The sequence below is a fragment of the Eschrichtius robustus genome, chromosome X, assembly GCF_028021215.1.
Source record: "Eschrichtius robustus isolate mEscRob2 chromosome X, mEscRob2.pri, whole genome shotgun sequence".
Lineage (NCBI taxonomy): Eukaryota > Metazoa > Chordata > Mammalia > Artiodactyla > Eschrichtiidae > Eschrichtius > Eschrichtius robustus.
In genome coordinates, this window is record NC_090845.1 from 117071802 (window position 1) to 117093176 (window position 21375).

General features: G+C 43.2%; 1 protein-coding gene across 2 annotated transcripts in view; it reads right to left on the bottom strand.

The window, feature by feature from the left end:
- The window catches only part of GPC3 (glypican 3), a 432614-nt gene that overhangs the window by 37702 nt on the left and 373537 nt on the right, over positions 1 to 21375 (bottom strand). For both annotated transcript variants that reach the window (XM_068533011.1, XM_068533012.1), the window contains exon 7: positions 19262 to 19421. In XM_068533011.1, coding sequence (XP_068389112.1) covers positions 19262 to 19421 — 160 coding nt within the window. The remainder of the gene's footprint in view (positions 1 to 19261; positions 19422 to 21375) is intronic.

Consider the following 21375-nt stretch of genomic DNA (forward strand, 5'->3'; position numbering starts at 1 on the left):
TGTTCCCTCCTGGCCAAGATGCCTGTCTCCTGGTAGTGTGTGCCACTGTGCCACTGACGCAGCCCAGACAGCTAGACAGGAAGCTAAGACGAAAATAACCATTAGCCTATTAGCCATTGAAATAGCCTATTCCTTAAAGCAATTCGATTCCTGATTTTAATGGGGAATGAGAAAAGTGCTTTGGAAGGCAGGAAGTTACTAAACAAATGAATCAACTATATACATTTACATACACACATATGTACATTGTATCATTATTGAAATAAGAAAAGGTTAATCATTAGAAAAACACAGCACAATTTAATGTGATGTATTCTCTTAAAATCCAATACCCCTCTAACCTTGCTCTTTTAATTTTACGAATGCTAGAGGTGTTTTACATGCAAATCATTTAGGCCGTCGTTTGGATGGGCTTGTTTTAATTCACTTTCCTACCGATGTCTGCCCCTATGAGTAGAACAGATGCGGTGAAGGCAGGATGGATTTATACACATTACAGTGGTCCTCTTCCAAGAATGATAAATGCTTTTGTTTCCAGAACATTAAAGATGAACTGATAAACCCTAGCACGGGTGCCTAGTGACCTGGTTGGCTCTATCCATATTCATCCAAATGACTCAGTGATATGTTTTCAGCTTTTCTTGCCCTAATGTTCTCCCTCAGTGCCACTGATTTTGTTAGCTCTTTAATATTTTATACTTTTCTGTGCAGTTTTTTCATCTGCAAAACAGAAATAATAATGGTACCCCCCTCAGTGTTGTTGGGAGGATAAAATTAATTGCTTCACGTAAAATGCTGAAAACAGTGCCCGCCATATAGTAAGCGCTCAGAAAAAGTGAGCTATTATTATCATGCCAAACCTATCATTACCTCCTTTATGCTCTCTGAATGGCACTGGCATCTGCCCACTTGCCCAAGGTGGGAGCAATGACCTGGTCCTTGACTACTCTTTCTTTGTCATCCCGCGCCCCATCTAAACAATCAGGTTCTGTTGATTCTTCTTAAATGTGCATGGAGATTTCCAAAATGCAAGTCTGACCATGTCATAATTCTCCCATCACTGGTACTCTCTCACACTTCCAACCTCCACATACACACATGTGTATAACCTCACACCAGCAAACCAGAGTGCCACCGCCAACCTCTTGGTGGTGTTCCCTGCAGCACTATGTTGAGAAGGATTATGAGGTCACATCTGGGCCCAGTGGAATGGGGTGCTGAGACTGATTATCATAGAAGGCTTTCATGCTCTGACCCTAACTAAACTTCTAGCCTCAGCTCTCGCCTCTCTCTGCTGTAGCCTCACCAAGCTGCATATTTTTCCCAGAACCACCATGCTCTTTCTCACCCTCCATGTCTTTTCTCATACTGTCCTCCCGGCTTGCAAGGCTCTCCCCTTTTCAGCTGACTCTTACATATTGTTTTCAGACTCAGCTCACTTTCTGACCACCCCAGTCTGGGTTTGAAGCTTCTCCTTTGTGTTTCCACAACCCCATGTGCATACAGCAGTCCGTACTTTAACCATGTTACATTATAAATATCTAGTTAAGTGTCTGTCCCCCGCACAGCTGCTGAGTAGACTAGGAGCTTACACGGGCAGGTACTGTGCTTATTCTTTGTGGTATGGCCAGGGCCACGCAGCAAAAACTTACTGAGCACCAGTTATGTGTCAGGCACTGGGGATTACCTGACTTCAAACTGGTAACTACTAGAATGGGTTAACAAAGCACTGGGCCTAGGACAAGGACTCACTGGGGAGGAAAGTACATCTGAGCTGAGTTTTAAAGGTAGAGAAGGGGAAACCTTTATGGACTAAGGAACCGGCATGTGCAGAGTATTAACAGCCACTATTTATTAGAACCCACCAAGGGGCAGGCACGGAGCTAAGTGCTTTATGCGTGTTGCAAATATAGGTATTTATCAAGGTCCAGGCAGGCCTTGAAGAGCAGAACAGCAAGTTCAGGAACAGGGAGAAATTCAAGGTAGCTGGAACATAGGGTGGGATAGGGATTAGTGGGAGACAAGATTAGAGAAGGAGGCTGGGCCCGATTGAGAAAGGCTGCGCTGTGGGATTTGGCTTCATGACTCCTCATTCCTGCCTGGAATCCAAGGGCCAGCAAGGAGAATGCCCTTCTGACTTCAAGTTGGCATAGCAGGAAGACTACAACCTCTCCTTGAAGGCAGGTAGACTAATTTCCATTCCTTAAGCTGAACCTGGTTCTAAATTCCTTTGAGATGCTAAAAAATCCTGTTTTAGGTTGACCTATGACATGTGTATTCAGGTTTAGAAAGCCCCAGAACTGAAATGTGCATGATTTCCACAGATACTGCGCAAATCATTACCACTGCCCAAACCAAATCCATCTTCCCTGCTCCAACTACCAGGCCGCATGAAGTGGCGTGTGGGGAGAAGGAAAGCTAGAGCAGGAAAAAAACGAAACAGAGAGAGAAATTCGTGGCTCCATGTTCCAAAAAGCCTGAGTCAGAAAGATATTAGTGCAGAAAAGTGCTATCTCTGGATGTTGACTGAAAATGATAAAGAACTTAGGAGCCCACAGACATGAAATCCCTAGGTTCCTTTTCATTACTGATTTAGTCTTCTTGTGCTGTGTGCACAGACAGCTTCAGAAATCTGCAGAAGCAGAGCGCAGACGTTCTGACTGCACTGCTGCATACTTGTATAGAAAATCTCCAATTCCCTGATCCGACTGCATTTTAGGAGAATCTCATTCCTCAGTTCTCTAGCAATTGGTGCTGTTATGTGAGTATGAGTAATATGTTGCCTCCCTGCACAAACAAGAAAGAAATGTTAAAAAGGAGAGTGGGGGGTATGTTCCAAATTTAGCTTTCCTTCCAACCTCTGCCCATATGGTTGGTGGTTAAAAAAATGAGTACCAAGCCAACAAAATGTAACCTGATATTAGGAGTTCCACTCTAAGTCTGTGAAACCAGGGCTAATACCAGCACACGGTATTAATTTGTCTTTATGCCGGCTGATATAGGGAGACTCAACTCTTAAAGTGGGCCTCGCTTGGGTGCCCCATGAGCTGGCCTATGAGACTCCCATCCAGGTTTGGAATGGAGCTGAAGAGATTGCCACTGGTTGGCAGAGAGATTTCAGCAGGAGTCCGTCAACCTCAAGAGGGAATAAGGGGTTTTGAGAAAAAAAAAAAAAGTTTACAGATCTGGTTAATAGTTTCCAAGTTAAGTTTCCAGTTCTAGGATTCCAAAGGAATTCCAAAGGAATCCTAGATTTCAGAGTAACTGAAAGTGAGGGGCTCTTGCATTTGCTAGCATAACTTTGGAAGAGAGAAATCCTCTCCCACTTGTGGTAGAAAGAGCTACTGATTTAAGCCTAGAACATTTAAGGACGAGGGAAGGAAAATAATCTTTCAAAGTACTCCGTTCACCCCACGGTGTGCTGGTAAATGTTTAACAACTGGCTCTCAAAGAAAAAATAAATAAAAAAGCATGCATGTCAGTTTATTTTAAATTTTGGTGGAATAAAGGATGTGGAACATACAATTCACAAATAATAAAAAACTATACAATATTCTTTATTGTGAATTCCATATAGCCAGTTGATTTTCACAGAATGCTTTCATTGATTTTTGTCAGACTCTGGCATCTGTAGCCAAACCAGGGTTGCAATTGACAAGCAAGTGTGGTTCCTGCAAGAACACTGCTTGATATATTGGTTTACATTAAGGAGGAAGACAAAAATAAAATGACAAAGATGTATGTGGGAACGTCACTCCTTCATCAATGACGGGAGTGACTTTTCTGGTAATGGGACAATAGTTTTCAAATACTGGCAGAACAGTTTCTCAACGTATTGTGCTATTTATTCACAATGTAATGGCTACAGAGACAACGCAATTTTTTTTTAACATCTTTATTGGAGTATAATTGCTTTACAATGGTGTGTTAGTTTCTGCTTTATAACAAAGTGAATCAGTTATACATATACATATGTTCCCATATCTCTTCCCTCTTGCGTCTCCCTCCCTCTCACCCTCCCTATCCCACCCCTCTAGGTGGTCACAAAGCACCAAGCTGATCTCCCTGTGCTATGCGGCTGCTTCCCACTAGCTATCTATTTTACATTTGGTAGTGTATATATGTCCCTGCCACTCTCTCACCCTGTCACATCTTACCCCTCCCCCTCCCCATATGCTCAAGTCCATTCTCTAGTAGGTCTGTGTCTTTATTCCCGTCTTACCCCTAGGTTCTTCATGACCTTTTTTTTTTTTTTTGCCTTAGATTCCATATATATGTGTTAGCATATGGTATTTGTTTTTCTCTTTCTGACTTACTTCACTCTGTATGACAGACTCTAGGTCCATCCACCTCTCTACAAATAACTCAATACCGTTTCTTTTTATGGCTGAGTAATATTCCATTGTATATATGTGCCACATCTTCTTTATCCATTCATCTGTTGATGGACACTTAGGTTGCTTCCATGTCCTGGCCATTGTAAATAGAGCTGCAATGAACATTTCGGTACATGACTCTTTTTGAATTATGGTTTTCTCAGGGTATATGCCCAGTAGTGGGATTGCTGGGTCGTATGGTAGTTCTATTTGTAGTTTTTTAAGGAACCTCCATACTGTTCTCCATAGTGGCTGTATCAATTTACATTCCCACCAACAGTGCAATAGGGTTCCCTTTTCTCCACACCCTCTCCAGCATTTATTGTTTCTAGATTTTTTGATGATGGCCATTCTGACCGGTGTGAGATGATATCTCATTGTAGTTTTGATTTGCATGTCTCTAATGATTAATGACGTTGAGCATTCTTTCATGTGTCTGTTGGCAATCTGTATATCTTCTTTGGAGAAATGTCTGTTTAGGTCTTCTGCCCATTTTTGGATAGGGTTGTTTGTTTTTTTGTTATTGAGCTGCATGAGCTGCTTGTAAATCTTGGAGATTAATCCTTTGTCCGTTGCTTCATTTGCAAATATTTTCTCCCATTCTGAGGGTTGTCTTTTGGTCTTGTTTATGGTTTCCTTTGCTGTGCAAAAGCTTTTAAGTTTCATTAGGTCCCATTTGTTTATTTGTGTTTTTATTTCCATTTCTCTAGGAGTTGGGTCAAAAAGGATCTTGCTGTGATTTATGTCACAGAGTGTTCTGCCTATGTTTTCCTCTAAGAGTTTGATAGTGTCTGGCCTTACATTTAGGTCTTTAATCCATTTTGAGTTTATTTTTGTGTATGGTGTTAGGGAGTGTTCTAATTTCATACTTTTACATGTAGCTGTCCAGTTTTCCCAGCACCACTTATTGAAGAGGCTATCTTTTCTCCACTGTATATGCTTGCCTCCTTTATCAAAGATAAGGTGACCATATGTGCGTGGGTTTATCTCTGGGCTTTCTATCCTGTTCCATTGATCTATGTTTCTGTTTTTGTGCCAGTACCAAACTGAGACAATGCAATTTAAAGTTTAATCTGCACTGTTAACATTTTCTTCCCATCACTTTCTTAAGTCTAGATTCTAGACAATCCACAAAACACTAAGTCAAGCCCCCATTTGTAGTTTTTGGTGATTTCTGGGGTGTAAATATTTCCGTCATGGTCAGTTTCAAGCTACCGATGTGAAGACACTACACACAGAGTTGGGAAGAGTATATAATATTTCCAGGGAGGGGGAAGGGTAAGCTGGGACGAAGTGAGAGAGTGGCATGGACATATATACACGACCAAATGTAAAACAGATAGCTAGTGGGAAGCAGCGGCATAGCACAGGGAGATCAGCTCGGTGCTTTGTGACCACCTAGAGGGGTGGGATAGGGAGGGTGGGAGGGAGACGCAAGAGGGAGAGGATATGGTGATATATGTATACGTATAACTGATTCACTTCGTTATAAAGCAGAAACTAACACACCATTGTAAAGCAATTATACTCCAATAAAGATGTTAAAAAAAAAAATTTCCACCACCCAGGCACAATTAGACACAACCTCAAGAGCATAGAGAACAGTACGTGTACTAAAATAATTAGGGTGTGATGACTTTTGAGTATGTTTTCTTTGTTTTTAACAGAATGTATTTAATTATAAATCTATAGAATTTAATTTTAAATTTTTTTTATTTTTTATTTTTTTAAATTAATTAATTAATTAATTTATGGCTGTGTTGGGTCTTCGTTTCTGTGCGAGGGCTTTCTCTAGTTGCGGCAAGCGGGGGCCACTCTTCATCGCGGTGCCTCTCACTATCGTGGCCTCTCTTGTTGCGGAGCACAGGCTCCAGACGCACAGGCTCAGCAATTGTGGCTCACGGGCCTAGTCGCTCCGCGGCATGTGGGATCCTCCCAGGCCAGGGCTCGAACCCGTGTCCCCTGCATTGGCAGGCAGATTCTCAACCACTGCGCCACCAGGGAAACCCCTAGAATTTAATTTTTAATAATGACTAATTTTAACAGCTGGCTTATGAAAATTCTGAATTAACAATTGGCTCTTGTGAGCCAGTGCAAGCCAGCACCAGTACTCCACTGCCCTCACCCCCATTTAGACTGCTGTTTGAATCTATTCCACCGTTGGGTCCAAGGGTAAGGACAGATACAAGGCAGAGACACAGAGAGAGGCTACGCCTCCCTACTCAGAGCGGGGTCTGCTGCTCTATACTGCCTGTCTGTGAGGAGGGAAGTAAGCACTTAGAAATGTTTATAGCAATTTGACAGAGAGATTTTTAGGTCTGTTGAGGCTCATAATTAAAAACTGTGGCTTATATTTTCGTAGGCCTTTTTGTCATTTCCTTTTTGTGGTAATTCATTTTTATTATATGTTACAAAAGTACTGGTCCATGACAGATTTGGGAGGAACAACAACTGCAACAACAACAAAAAAAACCAACAAAAAAACACTCCAGTCCTTCACTAGATAACTTGAGATGCACTGGTCTATTCTGTGAGGCCAGAGTTGGAAGGGAGAGAGTGGTGGAGGAGATAACGGTGGACTGCACAACCTTGATATTGACCATTCAGCCATTAGGGCTAAAGACTTGTAGCCGGAGGAGGGACTGTATCCCAGTTTGCTTTTCTCACACAGGGACAGGAAGCCCACAAGCCTGGAAATAATTGGGGAGAAATGAGAACTGGATTCTCATAGTAGTAAAACAAATCTAGAGGCTGTGAGTGACGGACAGGATGTTGAAAAGAACTGCTCCCTGGAAAAGTCTGCCATTCGTAAGGATCCATTTGCTTAGGAAAATAGTTGTAGAAAATCATAATTGGTGACAGGTACTCAAATACAACCAGAGAATCTCTTCTACACTCCTCTTTCCTTCCCGGAGCCTGAGAAATTGCCTCATTGGTTTGCTCCACCATCTTGGTTCTCTTTTGCTCTACTTACATGTTTGTATCATACAACCACAGCATCTCAGAGCCATTCAGTACCATGGAAGTCAAGAGCCCATGATGGACGTATCTATCCGCTCTCTGACACCCCACTCCACCCCTACCCAGCCAGTCTTTCTGATATACGGTTACTTACTCTCTAGTCAAATAGCTCCAGAGTCAGGAAGCTGATTGTTTCCTAGAGCAATTCATTCCACTGAGGAATCGCTTAAAGGGTGGGAAAGTTCATCCTTTTGTCAGTCAAAATGTATCTCCCTTATAAATTCCATGTCTTGGTTCCAAGGGGTGGGGTGGGAGGAACTGGGAGACTGGAAATGACACATATACATTATTGATACTATGTATAAAATAGACAACCGATGGGAACATACTGTATAGCACAGGGGACTCTGCCTAACGCACTGTGGTGACCTAAATGGGAGGGAAGTCCAAGAGGGAGGGGACTTTTGGACTTATCTGTATGTGTATGGCTGATTCATTTCGTTGTGCAGTGGAGGCTAACAAAACATTGTGAAGCAACCGTACTCCAATAAAAATTAATAAAAAAAAAAATCTAGGGACTTCCCTGGTGGGGCAGTGGTTAAGAATCCGCCTGCCAATGCGGGGGACACGGGTTCGAGCCCTGGTCCGGGAAGATCCCACATGCCACGGAGCAGCTGGGCCCATGTGCCACAGTTACTGAGCCTGCGCTCTGGAGCCCGCGAGCCACAACTACTGAGCCCACGAGCCACACCTACTGAAGCCTGTGCGCCTAGAGCCCGTGCTCCGCAGAGGGAGAGCCCACAGCAATGAGAAGCCCACGCACTGCAGCGAGGCATGGCGTCCACTTGCCCCAACTAGAGAAAGCCCGCGTGCAGCATTGAAGACCCAATGCAACCAAAAATTAACTAATTAATTAATTAATTAAAAATTTTTTTAAAATTCCATGTATTGGTTCCAGATCTTCCCTCATCTTCCATATGCAAGACCTCTAAATAGTAGAAGACAACATTCACCTCTCCCTAATTCTCCTCTTGTATAGACTGAACATCATGACTTATTTTTCAGTGTCCTTCCACTGACCCTGTTTCCAAATTCTTCACTATCCTGCTGACTTTCTGCAGGATGCACTCTAGGCTACAGACATAATGTCTCACATAGCGTGTCCTCCCCCTCACAGGAGCCCCTACCCCTCTGTTGACTGGAATAGGGCTCTCATATCTCTTTGCTCACAATTTCCACTGCTAGAGGTTGAAAGATACTTTGAGGAAGCTAATGAAAGAAGCAGTGAGGGTGAAAGCTACCAAATAGGAGGCAAAAGGAAGCAAATGCTGACAAGTAAACATTGCACATGGATAACTGAAGTATTTATCAAACATCTACTAAGCGACAGTCGTGGGGCAAGGCAGGAGAAGGAAGCAGAGGTCGGTGACTGAGAGCTGATAAGTGTATGTATAAGATGACAAAGACTTGCTTTCTACACTCTGAGGAGCTCATCGTTAATCACGGAAACCACTTCACACTGAAAGCCATCCTGAAGGTGCTAATGAGATTGCCCGCTGCTCTAACATAGACTATTCCCAGACACCAGAATTTGTAGAGTAGCCTCTACTCCATTTTTATTTACTTGGTAATTATATTACTGCTTAAGTCCACCAATGAGCTACAAATTAAGAGATTCTGTCTGCGCTGGTAGTCCCGTTCTCATCTTTAAAGGTTTATTTACCATCACCCGTACCCATTAGGATTGTAAAAAAACAAAAAAAACCAAAAAAACCCACAAAATTTTAAAAATCAGTAAGTATATTTAGAAACATTAAGAACCACAAGTGCTATGGATCATTTTTCTGGATCATTAAACATCGCTTACCCAGGTGTGTACGTAGGCAGCCTCTATAACAAGATTTCCTTTCAAAAAGACTAACAAAACAAAAACTTGCCAGTAACTTCATTCCTACCAAAGCAAATTGGAAATCTCCTTGGCAAATAAGGGGGAGAAAGAGATGATGGCTGTACCTCTATTCTTTCTGCCATATTAACAAAGTTAACAGACAGCCTTGTCTGAATTGGAAAGAGACCTGATAACGTGTGTGCACACATGGGCGTGTGCATATGTGTAGTTTCAGGGGTTCTGTGGAAGGTCAGTGATTGTGAGGCATCCGATGGCTCTGAGTCCCTCCTCCTCTCAGAGTAGGACCTCAGCCTGGCTTCATATCTGATCTCCACCTGCAGCCACAGGGACTGTGCATACCACACGCTTTCAGCTTCTGTCTTGTTCTGCAGGCTCATGATTCCTTGTTACCCTGGGCTCCTCTGATTTGGCTCCCTCAAGAGGCCATTGTTCATCAGGGGAACGCAGGGCAATCACACAGGTTTAATTAGATATCACATCTTTTTCTCTTTCTGCTGTGACATTTCTTCTTGCAGGGAGTACTTCACATTGGACGGCACACAAGCTGGTGCTCCCAGATCCCTTGGGGATGAAGTGAAGATCCCTTCACTTCTATGTGGCAGCTCAGCCGGAGGCTTTGGGCTTGCCGCCTTCCTGCTGGTTCTGCCTCTCCTTTTCCACCAGTGAGTATTGAACCTCTCCCTCCTATTCCTTTCTAGCCACACTAGATTATGGCAATTAGTTGAGGCTGTCACTAAACTGGCCAACATGGCTTCATCCAGAGGAAATCAATCGCACCATTTAGCCACACTCATACAGTCAATTGCTGCCTTTTAGTTTGAAAACTGATTACAAAATATAATACAATGGTCACAAATTGCTCACACTATCCCTAACACTCCCCCAATTCTTAGAGTTACGCGGAAGGTCTATCGACAAGTATAAGCATTATATAGCATTACCCCTGATGAAAGCCTCACAGCCTAATGGCTCAGACGGGGAGCATCAGAGAGCAGTAGACCTACAAAAGTGAACCCCAGCGTATGTCCTTGCAAATAATAAGAAACAAACTCCCTAAAGCACCTCAAGTGATGGTAACTTTATAGAAAGTTTTTTACCTTTCCTTACTCTCATCTATCACCAGCTTACCTGTAGTCATTCCCTGGCCAACACTAAGGCGTGGGGATGGCCCCTTTCTGGGTAAACTTACTCAACTGGCAGGTGATATCACTGTGAAAGCTTGCATCTAAATCCCTCTTTGTGAGCCACGGGAACTACACAAAGCTCTGGGGCGAGGTGGGAATGGCTGTCTTGTCAATCTATTAGCCAGGACCACCTGGTCTGTGTCTGGGAGAAAAGTGCTATTATAGTGAGGTTCGCTTCCTTCAGCTTCCCTATGGCATTTGATCTCTAAAAGAAAAGATCAAGGCATGAGAGCAGATTGCTTCTGGCTAAGAGCAAGAGAGAATGGAAGGAATCAGGGGCCCCCTTTCTTGACCCTCCCCAACTCGTTGTCCACCCCTGCCCTCACTGCCCCAACACCAAAGAAAACAAAACATAACTAGCTGAGATTCTTTCAAGATGTAGGTGACTACTACTTTTGTGACTGGTTATTTGCACAACTCAGCAGACATATTTGTCATTGTTTAAATACCTTCTCACTGGGCTAAAAACAAGTTAATGAGTAACTGAAAATGCCACCTTGGGGATGAAAAAGAGGGAGCACATTATAATGAAATTTGTTGGCCAGAACATCGAGAATTTAATTTATAATTTTAGCTGCAGGCTTTTGGTGAATAAAATTAACTTATAACCCAACGGTACCAAATAATATGAATAATGTTACTCTAAGTGGGTAATGCTTTACAGTTTACAAAGCACTTTTATATCCATTATCATGTGTGTTTCATTCAACAACTTATGAGGTGGGCAGGTCAGGAAATATTTTATCATTATTTTTGCATATGAGTAATATGAGGCTCAGAGGAGTTGAGTGACTTTGTCCAAGGCCGACACTGGGAAGTAACAGAAGCAGAACTGAGGCTCAGTTTCTTTGACCCTGTAGATGAAATGCCCTTCCTTCCTGTTATGTCTCAAGCTTCAGCGGCCTAAGTGTAGGACCGTATCCTGTTCACCCATCAGATGGCATCTACCTCCCAGTGTGAATGACATAGGGTCCCCTTACACTGAGGTCACATGTTTGAGGGACTGATATCCCAAGGAAGATGGGTGGAGGGAGTCACTACAAGATCTTGCCTGAGAAATTCAGAGATGGGTTACTTAGTGGGAAACAACCTTCAACATAAGTGCCAAATATCTGACGGTGGGTTTGCAAGGAGTGCAAAGGAAGTGGGATAGAATACATTTTGGGAAAACTGCCATACTCTATTCCTGGACTTGCTACCAGCAGGGAAGTATAAATAGATATATTACTGTATCCACATGTATTTTGAGCTCTGAACAGGACTCAATAACTTTCCCATTAAAGAACCCCAGGACATTTCATTCTCCTACAAACCTTCTACTCATTCTTCAGCAGGCAATAGGTTTTGTTCTAAAGCGTGAAAATGTCGCAGATGCCACCCACGATAAATGGCCCATCAGAGAGTTCCTCCATTGATTTTACCCTTTTCACCAAACCAACCCATTAGTGAATTTATTAAAACGTGTGACTACCAGCCCACATTTGTGAGGGTTTGATCTGACAATTTAGAAGAACAGTTAAGCCACTGAAGTGTCCTTCCTCTCTTCTATGTGCACAAGCGTGTTAGGAACAGAAATATAAGGTTACATTTGATCCACTAAAAAAGGAAAAAGAATAAAAGTCACTGGCTTAAAAAATATTTTCTAATCTCTGTTTTTGGGGAGTCATTGTTTTTTCGCCTCTAGACTGTAAAGTAACTGTAGGGACGGAATATTGGGTGCAGAGACTCCTGGGGCCCACAGCTGGGAAGACTTCATGGCTTCACTCCAGAACTGCTGCGAAGGGGTGACTGGTGGGGGGGAAGCAGACAGCTGCTGTCCCTCCCAACAGGTGGGGACGACAGAAAAGAATGGTCAGAGGGACCTACCTAGACCTGGATTTCACCTTCACCCTCACTCCCAGACAAGGAACAAGTGACAAGTTTTCTCTGTTCAGTCCTCACACTGACACGGAGAGACCGAAAGTTTCTTGCGGGCAAACATTTCCACAAGAAACGTTTGTTTAATATGGCAAGAAACAGCCATTTGGTTTTAGTACTGGTTCAAGTCCTAAGCCCAAGACGTGCTTCATGAACTGTCCTCCTCACCCTGCCACCGACCAGCTGAAGCCCCTCTTATTCCCATGCAGCAACAAGGAATGTTTCTGTCTTCTATAGTGTGTTTCCGCTTTCCTCAGCCTTCGCAGTATCCATTCTTTGGCCCAGCTTGAGACAAGAGTATCTTTGTTTTCTGACTCGTTGCCATAAAGACGTTAGGCTCGCCAGCATGCTCTGGCTGTACCCACAGCATAACACAAGCTGGAGCAAGAAGAGGTCCAGGGAGGACAGGAGTGAGGGAGTGGTAACACAGATGTCTCTGAGATAGGTATTTCTTGCTGGGAGTTGTTCTGTGAGCGTATATTTCAAAATGTGCTTCCAACAGTAGGCATGCAGGTGTGCACGCCTACAAGAGTGTGAGCACGTGTGCATGTGTGCGCATGGGCGTGTGTGTGTGTTTCTGTGTGGGTGAGACTTGGCAGAGAGGCGGCACATGCTTCAGATGCTTAATCATCATGTCTTGGCCAGGGACACATGGCCAGAGCTTGCAAAGTTTCTCAGGGATCAGCCCCAGCCAAAGCACTGGGAGTAGCCAGCTTCCCAAACGACTTACAATAAGAGCTTTGACAAGGCCAAAAACTAGGAACAATGCTGATGGCAACCTGGCAACAAAACAGTCAGCTTATCACACCAGGTCCATCATGGATGATCTATCCTTGGAAGGGAGTCCGAACATGTGTGTTCAGTGTAAATGTTTCATAACTCATGGGCTAAATTCAGTGTTTGCAGAAAATACATGCCGAACTAGGGTTGCTGAAAAAGCCAAAGAGCTTCCAGAGACTTTGGAATAGTTACAACAGTTTTAGGGTTGTTATAAATATTTGTAGAGCTGCACAGGTTACAAAGCACTTTCACACTGATTATCGCATTTGACTTTCACAAAAACTCACTGAGGTAAGCAAGGATGATTATCCCCATTTTACAGTTGGAGAAACTGAGGCTCAGAGTGGCTATATAACTTGCTCAAGGTCCTACTGTTAGCAAATACGCTAGGACGAGAACCCAAGTGTCCTAATCTATCACAGGGATGACTAGAACCCAAGGGACCTAATCTATCACAGGGATGACGGGCCTTGGGCCTATTTTATACTTCCTAGAATACACAGCCCACCGTGGGGGCAGGTTAGTGGCTTCTTCGAAGCTTCAAGGATTAAGCCTAGGGCTTCCCTGGTGGTGCAGTGGTTGAGAATCTGCCTGCCAATGCAGGGGACACGGGTTCGACCCCTGGTCTGGGAAGATCCCACATGCCGCGGAGCAACCAGGCCCGTGAGCCACAACTACTGAGCCTGCGCGTCTGGAGCTTGTGCTCCACAACAAGAGAGGCCGCGACAGTGAGAGGCCCGCACACCGCGATGAAGAGTGGCCCCCACTCCCCGCAACTAGAGAAAGCCCTTGCACAGAAACGAAGACCCAACACAGCCAAAAATAAATAATAAAATAAATAAATAAATTAAAAATTTAAAAAAAATTAAAAAAAAAAAAAAAAGATTAAGCCTAAAGGCCAAAAGAGCTCAATTAGAAGGTGGTAACGACTGTAAACAGATCACCTAGGGATCTTGTTAACATGACCTTATGATTCAGTAGGTCTTGAGGTGGGGCCTGAGATCTGCATTTCTAACAAGCTCCCAGCTGATACAGACGCTGTTGCTCCAAGGACCCCACTTGGAACGGCAAGGGGTAAGGGGATGTTGCTGAATGTTGGCTACCTTGTTTTAGTTGCTTTTTATGGGTCTTAAACAAACAAAAAACCAAGGCGATTAATTCTAATCTGTATCTGCCGGCTCTTGGAGCACCCATAGGTCGGCAGGAACAGCAACAGACTAGTTGCTTTAATAGTAGATAGCATTTTTTGAGTGCTCACTAGGTGCCGGGCACTGTTCCAATGGCTTTGCATGGATTATTTTATTTAATGGCCACAACCCTATGAAACAGGCTGAGAGAAGGGAAATAACCCACCAAAAAGGGAAGCATATTAGCCTCGTTCTGAGAAGTGAAAGGAATAGGTCAAGCTGTAACTGTGGCTAAGAAGACATCGTATAATGGTCATCTCAGCAGCAATTAAATTCAACAATCAGAAAGAAGGGTCAGACTCTAAGCATAGAAATAAGAATTATAGAAAAAGAGAGCACTTGGGGAACTCTAGGATGAAGAGTTTTGTTTTGTTTTGTTTTGTTTTGTTTTTAAATTAATTTATTTTATTTTATTTATTTATTTTTTATTTATGGCTGTGTTGGGTGTCCGTTTCTGTGCGAGGGCTTTCTCTAGTTGCGGCGAGCGGGGGCCACTCTTCATCGCGGTGTGCGGGCCTCTCTCACTATCGCGGCCTCTCTTGTTGCGGAGCACAGGCTCCAGACGCGCAGGCTCAGCAATTGTGGCTCACGGGCCTAGTTGCTCCGCGGCATGTGGGATCCTCCCAGACCAGGGCTCGAACCCGTGTCCCCTGCATTGGCAGGCAGATTCTCAACCACTGCGCCACCAGGGAAGCCCAGGATGAAGAGTTTTAAAAGTGAATATAGCCCAGAAGGCCTGGAAATTACTCAGAACTTCTTATGAGCATCCTGGCATACAAGTGTGCTGAGGGCCCTTGGTAAGAAGCCTGGCTTCTTTGACTGGAAAAGTCAAAGGAGCTAGAGTAGGGAAAATGAGATCTTTTTTCACGTGTAAATAGCTCAGGAGAAGAAAACAGGGCACCTGCAAGGTCAGAAGAAGGTGTCCCCAAAAGACTCCAATAAGCACCTTGCCAGGGACTAAAGCCAAATAAGTGAACATAATCACAGACTGCTGGCACGAGAATGGCCGGCGAGAGATGTCTGGGCATTCTCTTCATTTTACAAATGGAGAAACTGACTTCTAAAGAGAGGAAGGGGCTTGCCCTGGGATACATGGGACTTAGAAGCAAAGCCAAGAATAGAACCTCGGTGACCTGCACTTCATCCAGTGCAACGAAAGATGGGAAGAAGTGAGCCGGGGAAGCCAGCCAGTAGGACCCGGCTGGCTAGAGTGCAAAAGAACGGCTGAGGGACAAAAGGGAGATAGAAGAGAGCCTGAACATACTCTGAGCCTTGTTTTTTATTTTCAAGTTGTTTTTCGGAGGAAGGAATTTGGATGTTCTAAATGAGATGGCGGTAAACGCACACAGTGTTCCAAGTCTAGTTGACTAAGTGGATGTTGATGAATCACCAGGACCAGGTGGCATCTACCCAGATTTTGGGTAAAACTGTGTAACAGCTGACCGAAGTGTATAGCTTGTTATTCCAAATAGCTATTGTGCCACGAGCCTGGCAGATTGCCAATGAGTCTCCTCTCCACGAGAAGCATTTCAAAGGGGACCCAAGGAACTCCAGGATGGTAGGATCACTGAACATGTTAGGCAAGTGTAACCTATTGGGAGTAAGGCATCATTTTTCCCGTAAATTAAATTAACCACCATTTGTATAGCGTTTTACAGTTTACAAAGCACTTAGGGTAATCACGCCTAACTAATTGACTAGAATTGAGAGGATAAATGTGCATTTGGACAAAGGGAAACCAGTGGATGTAATCTATTCAGATTTTGAAAAGGCCCTTGACAAGGTCCCAGACCAAACACTGTTTTAAAAAGTTAAGTCACCATGGAACTGTGGAATCGTGTTTTGAAATGGATACGGAAGTGGCTTATAGGCAGGAAAGCAAGAGAAGGGATAAGCAGGGACTTTTGGAGAAACATCAACAGTGGTATGTACTAGGGATCAGCGTGGAGACCAGTTACTAGTTTGCTCAATCATCTGGGCAACCTTTAGATGACCAAAAGCTTTTGGGTGTAGCAAAGCAGATTTGTCCAAAGAGTGGCCTCTGAAATCTGAATCCTAACTCTCGACCTTAGCCACTGCATGACCTTAAGCAAATTACTCTACCTCTTCCAGCATCAGTTTTCTCATCTGTAAAGTGGGAATAATAATAGTGATGTTGTGAAAATGACATGAGGCAGTGCCTGGGAAGTCCTGGAACAGCGCTTGCAGCATGGTAAGTGTCCAATAAACATAAGCTTCTATTATTTTTACTTACTATGTTTATTCAACATTCTTTTTATAGGATGTCAGGCTCTGAGCGATCATGTTATGCCCTAGGAATGTAACTTGGGAGCCACTGCAGACTATTTCTTGAAAGCACTGGCAGAATTTGTTTTAGTAATTCAGAGGACAGAGATAACTGTAGACTGAGATGGTTGTGAAAGACTTCATTGAAGGAAACTAATAATTATGGGTCACCTAGTATGTTCCAGATACTGGGTTAGACGCCTTACAAACTTTCCCCCTCGATTTGATCCTGAAATAGTCCTATGAAGTTGGGGTAATGATCCCCACTATGATGGATGAGGGAATGCAGACTTAGATAAGAGGCTAAGAACCGACCCAGGTCCTGCTAGCTCATAAGGAATAGAGCCAGAATTCAAATACAAATTTACTCTACCCCAAACCTATTTTTTTTCACTGCATCATACTTGAAATGTACTTTTAGGGATGGGTGTAATTTAAGAAAAAAATAAAAGTGGGGTATCTATATAGAAATAAATGTGGGCAACGCTATGAAGACAGATAAGAACAGTATGTCTACTCATGCTCATGGGGCGTGAGCATGGTTGTTCTTGCCGAAGTGCAGGGTTCCTGTGGGGCTACTGGTGGGAAATGAAGCCGAAAGGATACTTGAGGCTAGACCAGAAGGCCCTCAGACCTCTGCTAAGGAGTCTGAGCGCTATCCTCCAGGCAATGGGGACAGGATGAAGGTAGCTGAGCTAGGGAGTGGTAGGAGATGCTTTAGAAAGACTAACCTGGCAGCTGTACAAGATAAATTTGGTGGAATCTTCTGCCTGGGTCTCTGATTCTTTGTTCTCTAATCTGCTAGCCTAAGGCTCTCAATACTCCTGGTCTTAGCCTAGAAGACTGGAGACCACTTAAGATGTGATTGAAATAGCACATGCAGGGGGGTGAAAGGGGGATAGAAAGGAAACAGTGAGAGAAGCAGAAAAAAAATTACAGATCATCTACAGTGATTTGGTGCCCAACTGTATATGAAGGGCAAGGGAGAAGAGTCAAAGATGACTTCCGTTTTAAGCCTCAGCGACTGGGAGAATGGTAGTGGCATTAGAAAAATAAGGATGTTAAGGGAGGAACCAGTTTGGGATTGTCTGTTGATACGTTTGATTTCCGACACATAGAGCTGGGGGTAATGGTGGGAAAGCCAGGAAGAAATGACTAGTAAGCAGCTGGAGATGTGGGATGGGAGCTCAGGAGAGCAGTTAAGATTGGAGGTAATGACTTTATGAATTATCCCCATAGTGATATAATAGTTAAAGAATGCTCATTGCAGCATTATCCACAACAGCCAAGAGGTAGAAACAACCTAAAGGTCCACTGATGGCTAAATGGTTAAAGAAATCGTGGTGCATACATGTAGTGGAATATTATTCAGCCTTTAAAAAGAAGGAAATCCTGTAGTCATATGCTACAACATGGATGAACCTTGAGGACATTACGCTAAGTGAAATAAGCCAGTCACAGAAGGGCTACATGATTCCACTTAGATGAAGTAGCCAAACTCATAGATGCAGAAAGCAAAATGATGGCGCCAGGGTTTGAGGGAGGGGGAAAGGGGAGTTAGTGTTTAATGGGGACAGAATTTCAGTCATACAAAATGAAAAAGTTCTGGAGATCTGCCGTACAATCTGCATATTATTAACAATACTGTACACTTAAAAGTTTGTTAAGAGGGCAGATTTCATGCTAGATTTTTTTTTGCCAGAATGGAAAAAAAAAAAAAAAGAACTTACAGAAATCAAAAAAAAATTGAAAGAGCCAAAGTGGATAAGATCTGTGTTTTCTCTGGAAAAGAGAGAAAAGATAGAGGCTTAAGGAGACACCCAGTTTCAGGTAGGATTAGAAAGAACTAGTGAAGGAAAGAGGTTGAAAAAGAAAGAGGAGCTTGCAGGGTCTCAGAGGCCACGGGCAATAGGATTTCAAGGAGAAGGCTGTGCATTGCAGAAGGAAGAGGGTGACGTTGGAAGTCTTAAGACCCAAGTTAGATTTCCAGCTCTGCCATTTAGATGAATCTCATTTCTCCTGAGCCCCAGTTTTCTTATCTGTAAAATGGAAACACGAACACCTATCCATACGGAAGTATTTTGTAAATTGGGCTAATCGATACAAATGTGACTTGTGAGGGAACATTTTTTGTTGTGGTTGTTTTGCCTTCTTGACAGTATCAGCTCTCTATTTTTCTTCTATTTGTTTTCACCTAGCCGTGCAGTTGTGTGTCATAGCCTATCAGTGTTAGACGACTTGTGAGAAAAAAACCAAATATGACATTCTAAAAAGAGAGGGTCAGCTAATGTCTTTTCCTTTGAAAGTTACCCCGTCATTGGTTTTCACCAGACTCTCAAGATTGCACTTCTTTTTTCATCTCTTTTTATAACTGAGAAGAACCAAGGAAATCTCCAGTAGGAAACAGAGTCAACTGATTTAGGTCAGTTCATTTTAGACAATGAGAAACAGGAAGTTACCCTCTACCCAGGTCCAGAGATTTAAAAGAAAAAAAAGGCTACCTGAAAACTTCATTTTCTAGAGTGTAGTCTTTCCTTGAAGAATTGATGGCATTGTGTGTTGCAGAGATTTTAGGGGAGTTATAGAGAGCAGATTCAATTGGTCTTTAATCCCCAAGCATCACCATTTTAGCTCAGATTTGAGCCAACACTCGTCAGTTACCTGCAAGGAAGCGGAGCTGGTTCTTCACTTTCATCATTCCATCACCAGAGCCTCCGATACACTCATCTTCATCATCGCCGCAGTCTCCACTTTCAAGCCCTTCCTCGTCAAGGTTTTTATCCAAAACTCTACCCTTGGGCACAGACATGGTCCTCAGGAGCTGAAAGAAAACAACCAGGATTGTAGCAGTTCTTCATATTTCTCAGGCAGGGCTAAAACAGTGTGTTATTAACAGGAGGCATTAAAAAATGTTCAAAGAGTTACACAGAAGGTTTTACAAATCATTTTCAAACTTAAATAGACGTACACTGCTTATACTCTCTAGAGTTGCATACTTCTGGACCCTTCCATAGCATTTGACATGATTCTCCACCCTTCCACTCTACTTCCACCATCCAGTAGCCAGAGTGTATACTGTATCAGAACGTTCCCATGTCTTAAGTTCCTGAAAGCCTCCATGGGAGGAGAACTCACTGACGAGGAACTTAAGACATAATAGGCAAGGCATATTAATAGGCTGAGAGAACACCACGTTCAGAGAAGATGTCTATGGAAGCCCTCTCTAACTATATTTACAGTCACTAAATTAAAGCAACAAACGCATCCCACCAAATGAAGAGACTAGCAGTGACATTTTATACACATTTAAATGAATACTTATAATTAATTGCCTCGTACTATGCCCTGACCACTAGAAAAACTTGAAAAATATCTCCCTCCTCCACAATTTCAATAAGATGCTTTGAAATTCATTTTGCTTCATTGTAGACCATGTGCCTAATAAGAGGCATGTCTGTTTTGTCCTTCAGTTTCTGGGTTTTCAGTCACACAGTCAATGCCTTTCTAATTTTATGGTGACTCCCGCCTCCCAAATGTCTCTCCATTGACTCAGAAGCCCAGCTCACAGCATGAGTGGTCTCTGAGGGCAGTTTTACTTTTCCTCACCATCTCTCTCCAAGGCTGTATTCCAACATCCTCTATTCCTCCTCTAGCTTCTGCCCCATCATCCATGTTTAGTTCTAAATCTCAGTCCCACCTTCCATTTTTAAATAATGGACAACAAAAGATGCTGGATATGCAGAAAGTGAGATCTTTGCGATTGCAGAAGAGGTATCTGGAAGAAAAAAATGCTGCATACATAACACAGGCACATCTTGGTTTCCGTGGCTTCCACTGTCTGTGTTCATTGTCACTGCAAAATATACTCTTATGTTCTCCACCTGTGATTTAGCTGTTACACCACGATCTACTTGCAACAAGCTACGTATCATAGAGAAATGTGACTGCAGGTTTGTTTCTCTTCTTAAGCAAAGAAAGAAAAGTCCACAACAAAAAGTTGGTTCTTTCCTGGCCAACAACCTCTAATGTTGTCTGAGAAGCCAACCCACCTACCATCTCCCACTCCAGCACCATCTCCGCCCTGCTGCTCTACGGCATGTGCTTCTCTACCCCTCCTCCCAACCCCACACATCTAAATGTATAATTCAGACACACAGGCTAGGATAAGCTACACCAGCAGTTCTCTAACTTTTAGAATTTAGGACCCCTTTATACTCTTATTGGGAATCCCAGGGAACTTTTGATTATATATAGTTATATCTATCGACATTACCATCTTAGAAATTATAACTGAGAAATTTAAAAAAATATTTAATAACTAATTTAAACATAACAATAATAAACCCATGATATGTTAACATAAATAGCATTTTTAATGAAAAATAAATATATTTTCCCCTGACATAAAACCATTAGAAGAAGGGTGGCATTGTTTTACATTTTTGCACATATATTTTTAAAAATTTTATTTATTTATTTATTTATTTATTTATCTATGGCTGTGTTGGGTCTTCGTTTCTGTGCGAGGGCTTTCTCTAGTTGCGGCGAGCGGGGGCCACTCTTCATCGCGGTGCGCGGGCCTCTCACCATCGCAACCTCTCTTGTTGCGGAGCACAGGCTCCAGACGCGCAGGCTCAGTAGTTGTGGCTCACGGGCCCAGTTGCTCCGCGGCATGTGGGATCTTCCCAGACCAGGGCTCGAACCCGTGTCCCCTGCATTGGCAGGCAGACTCTCAACCACTGCGCCACCAGGGAAGCCCCCACATATCTTTAATA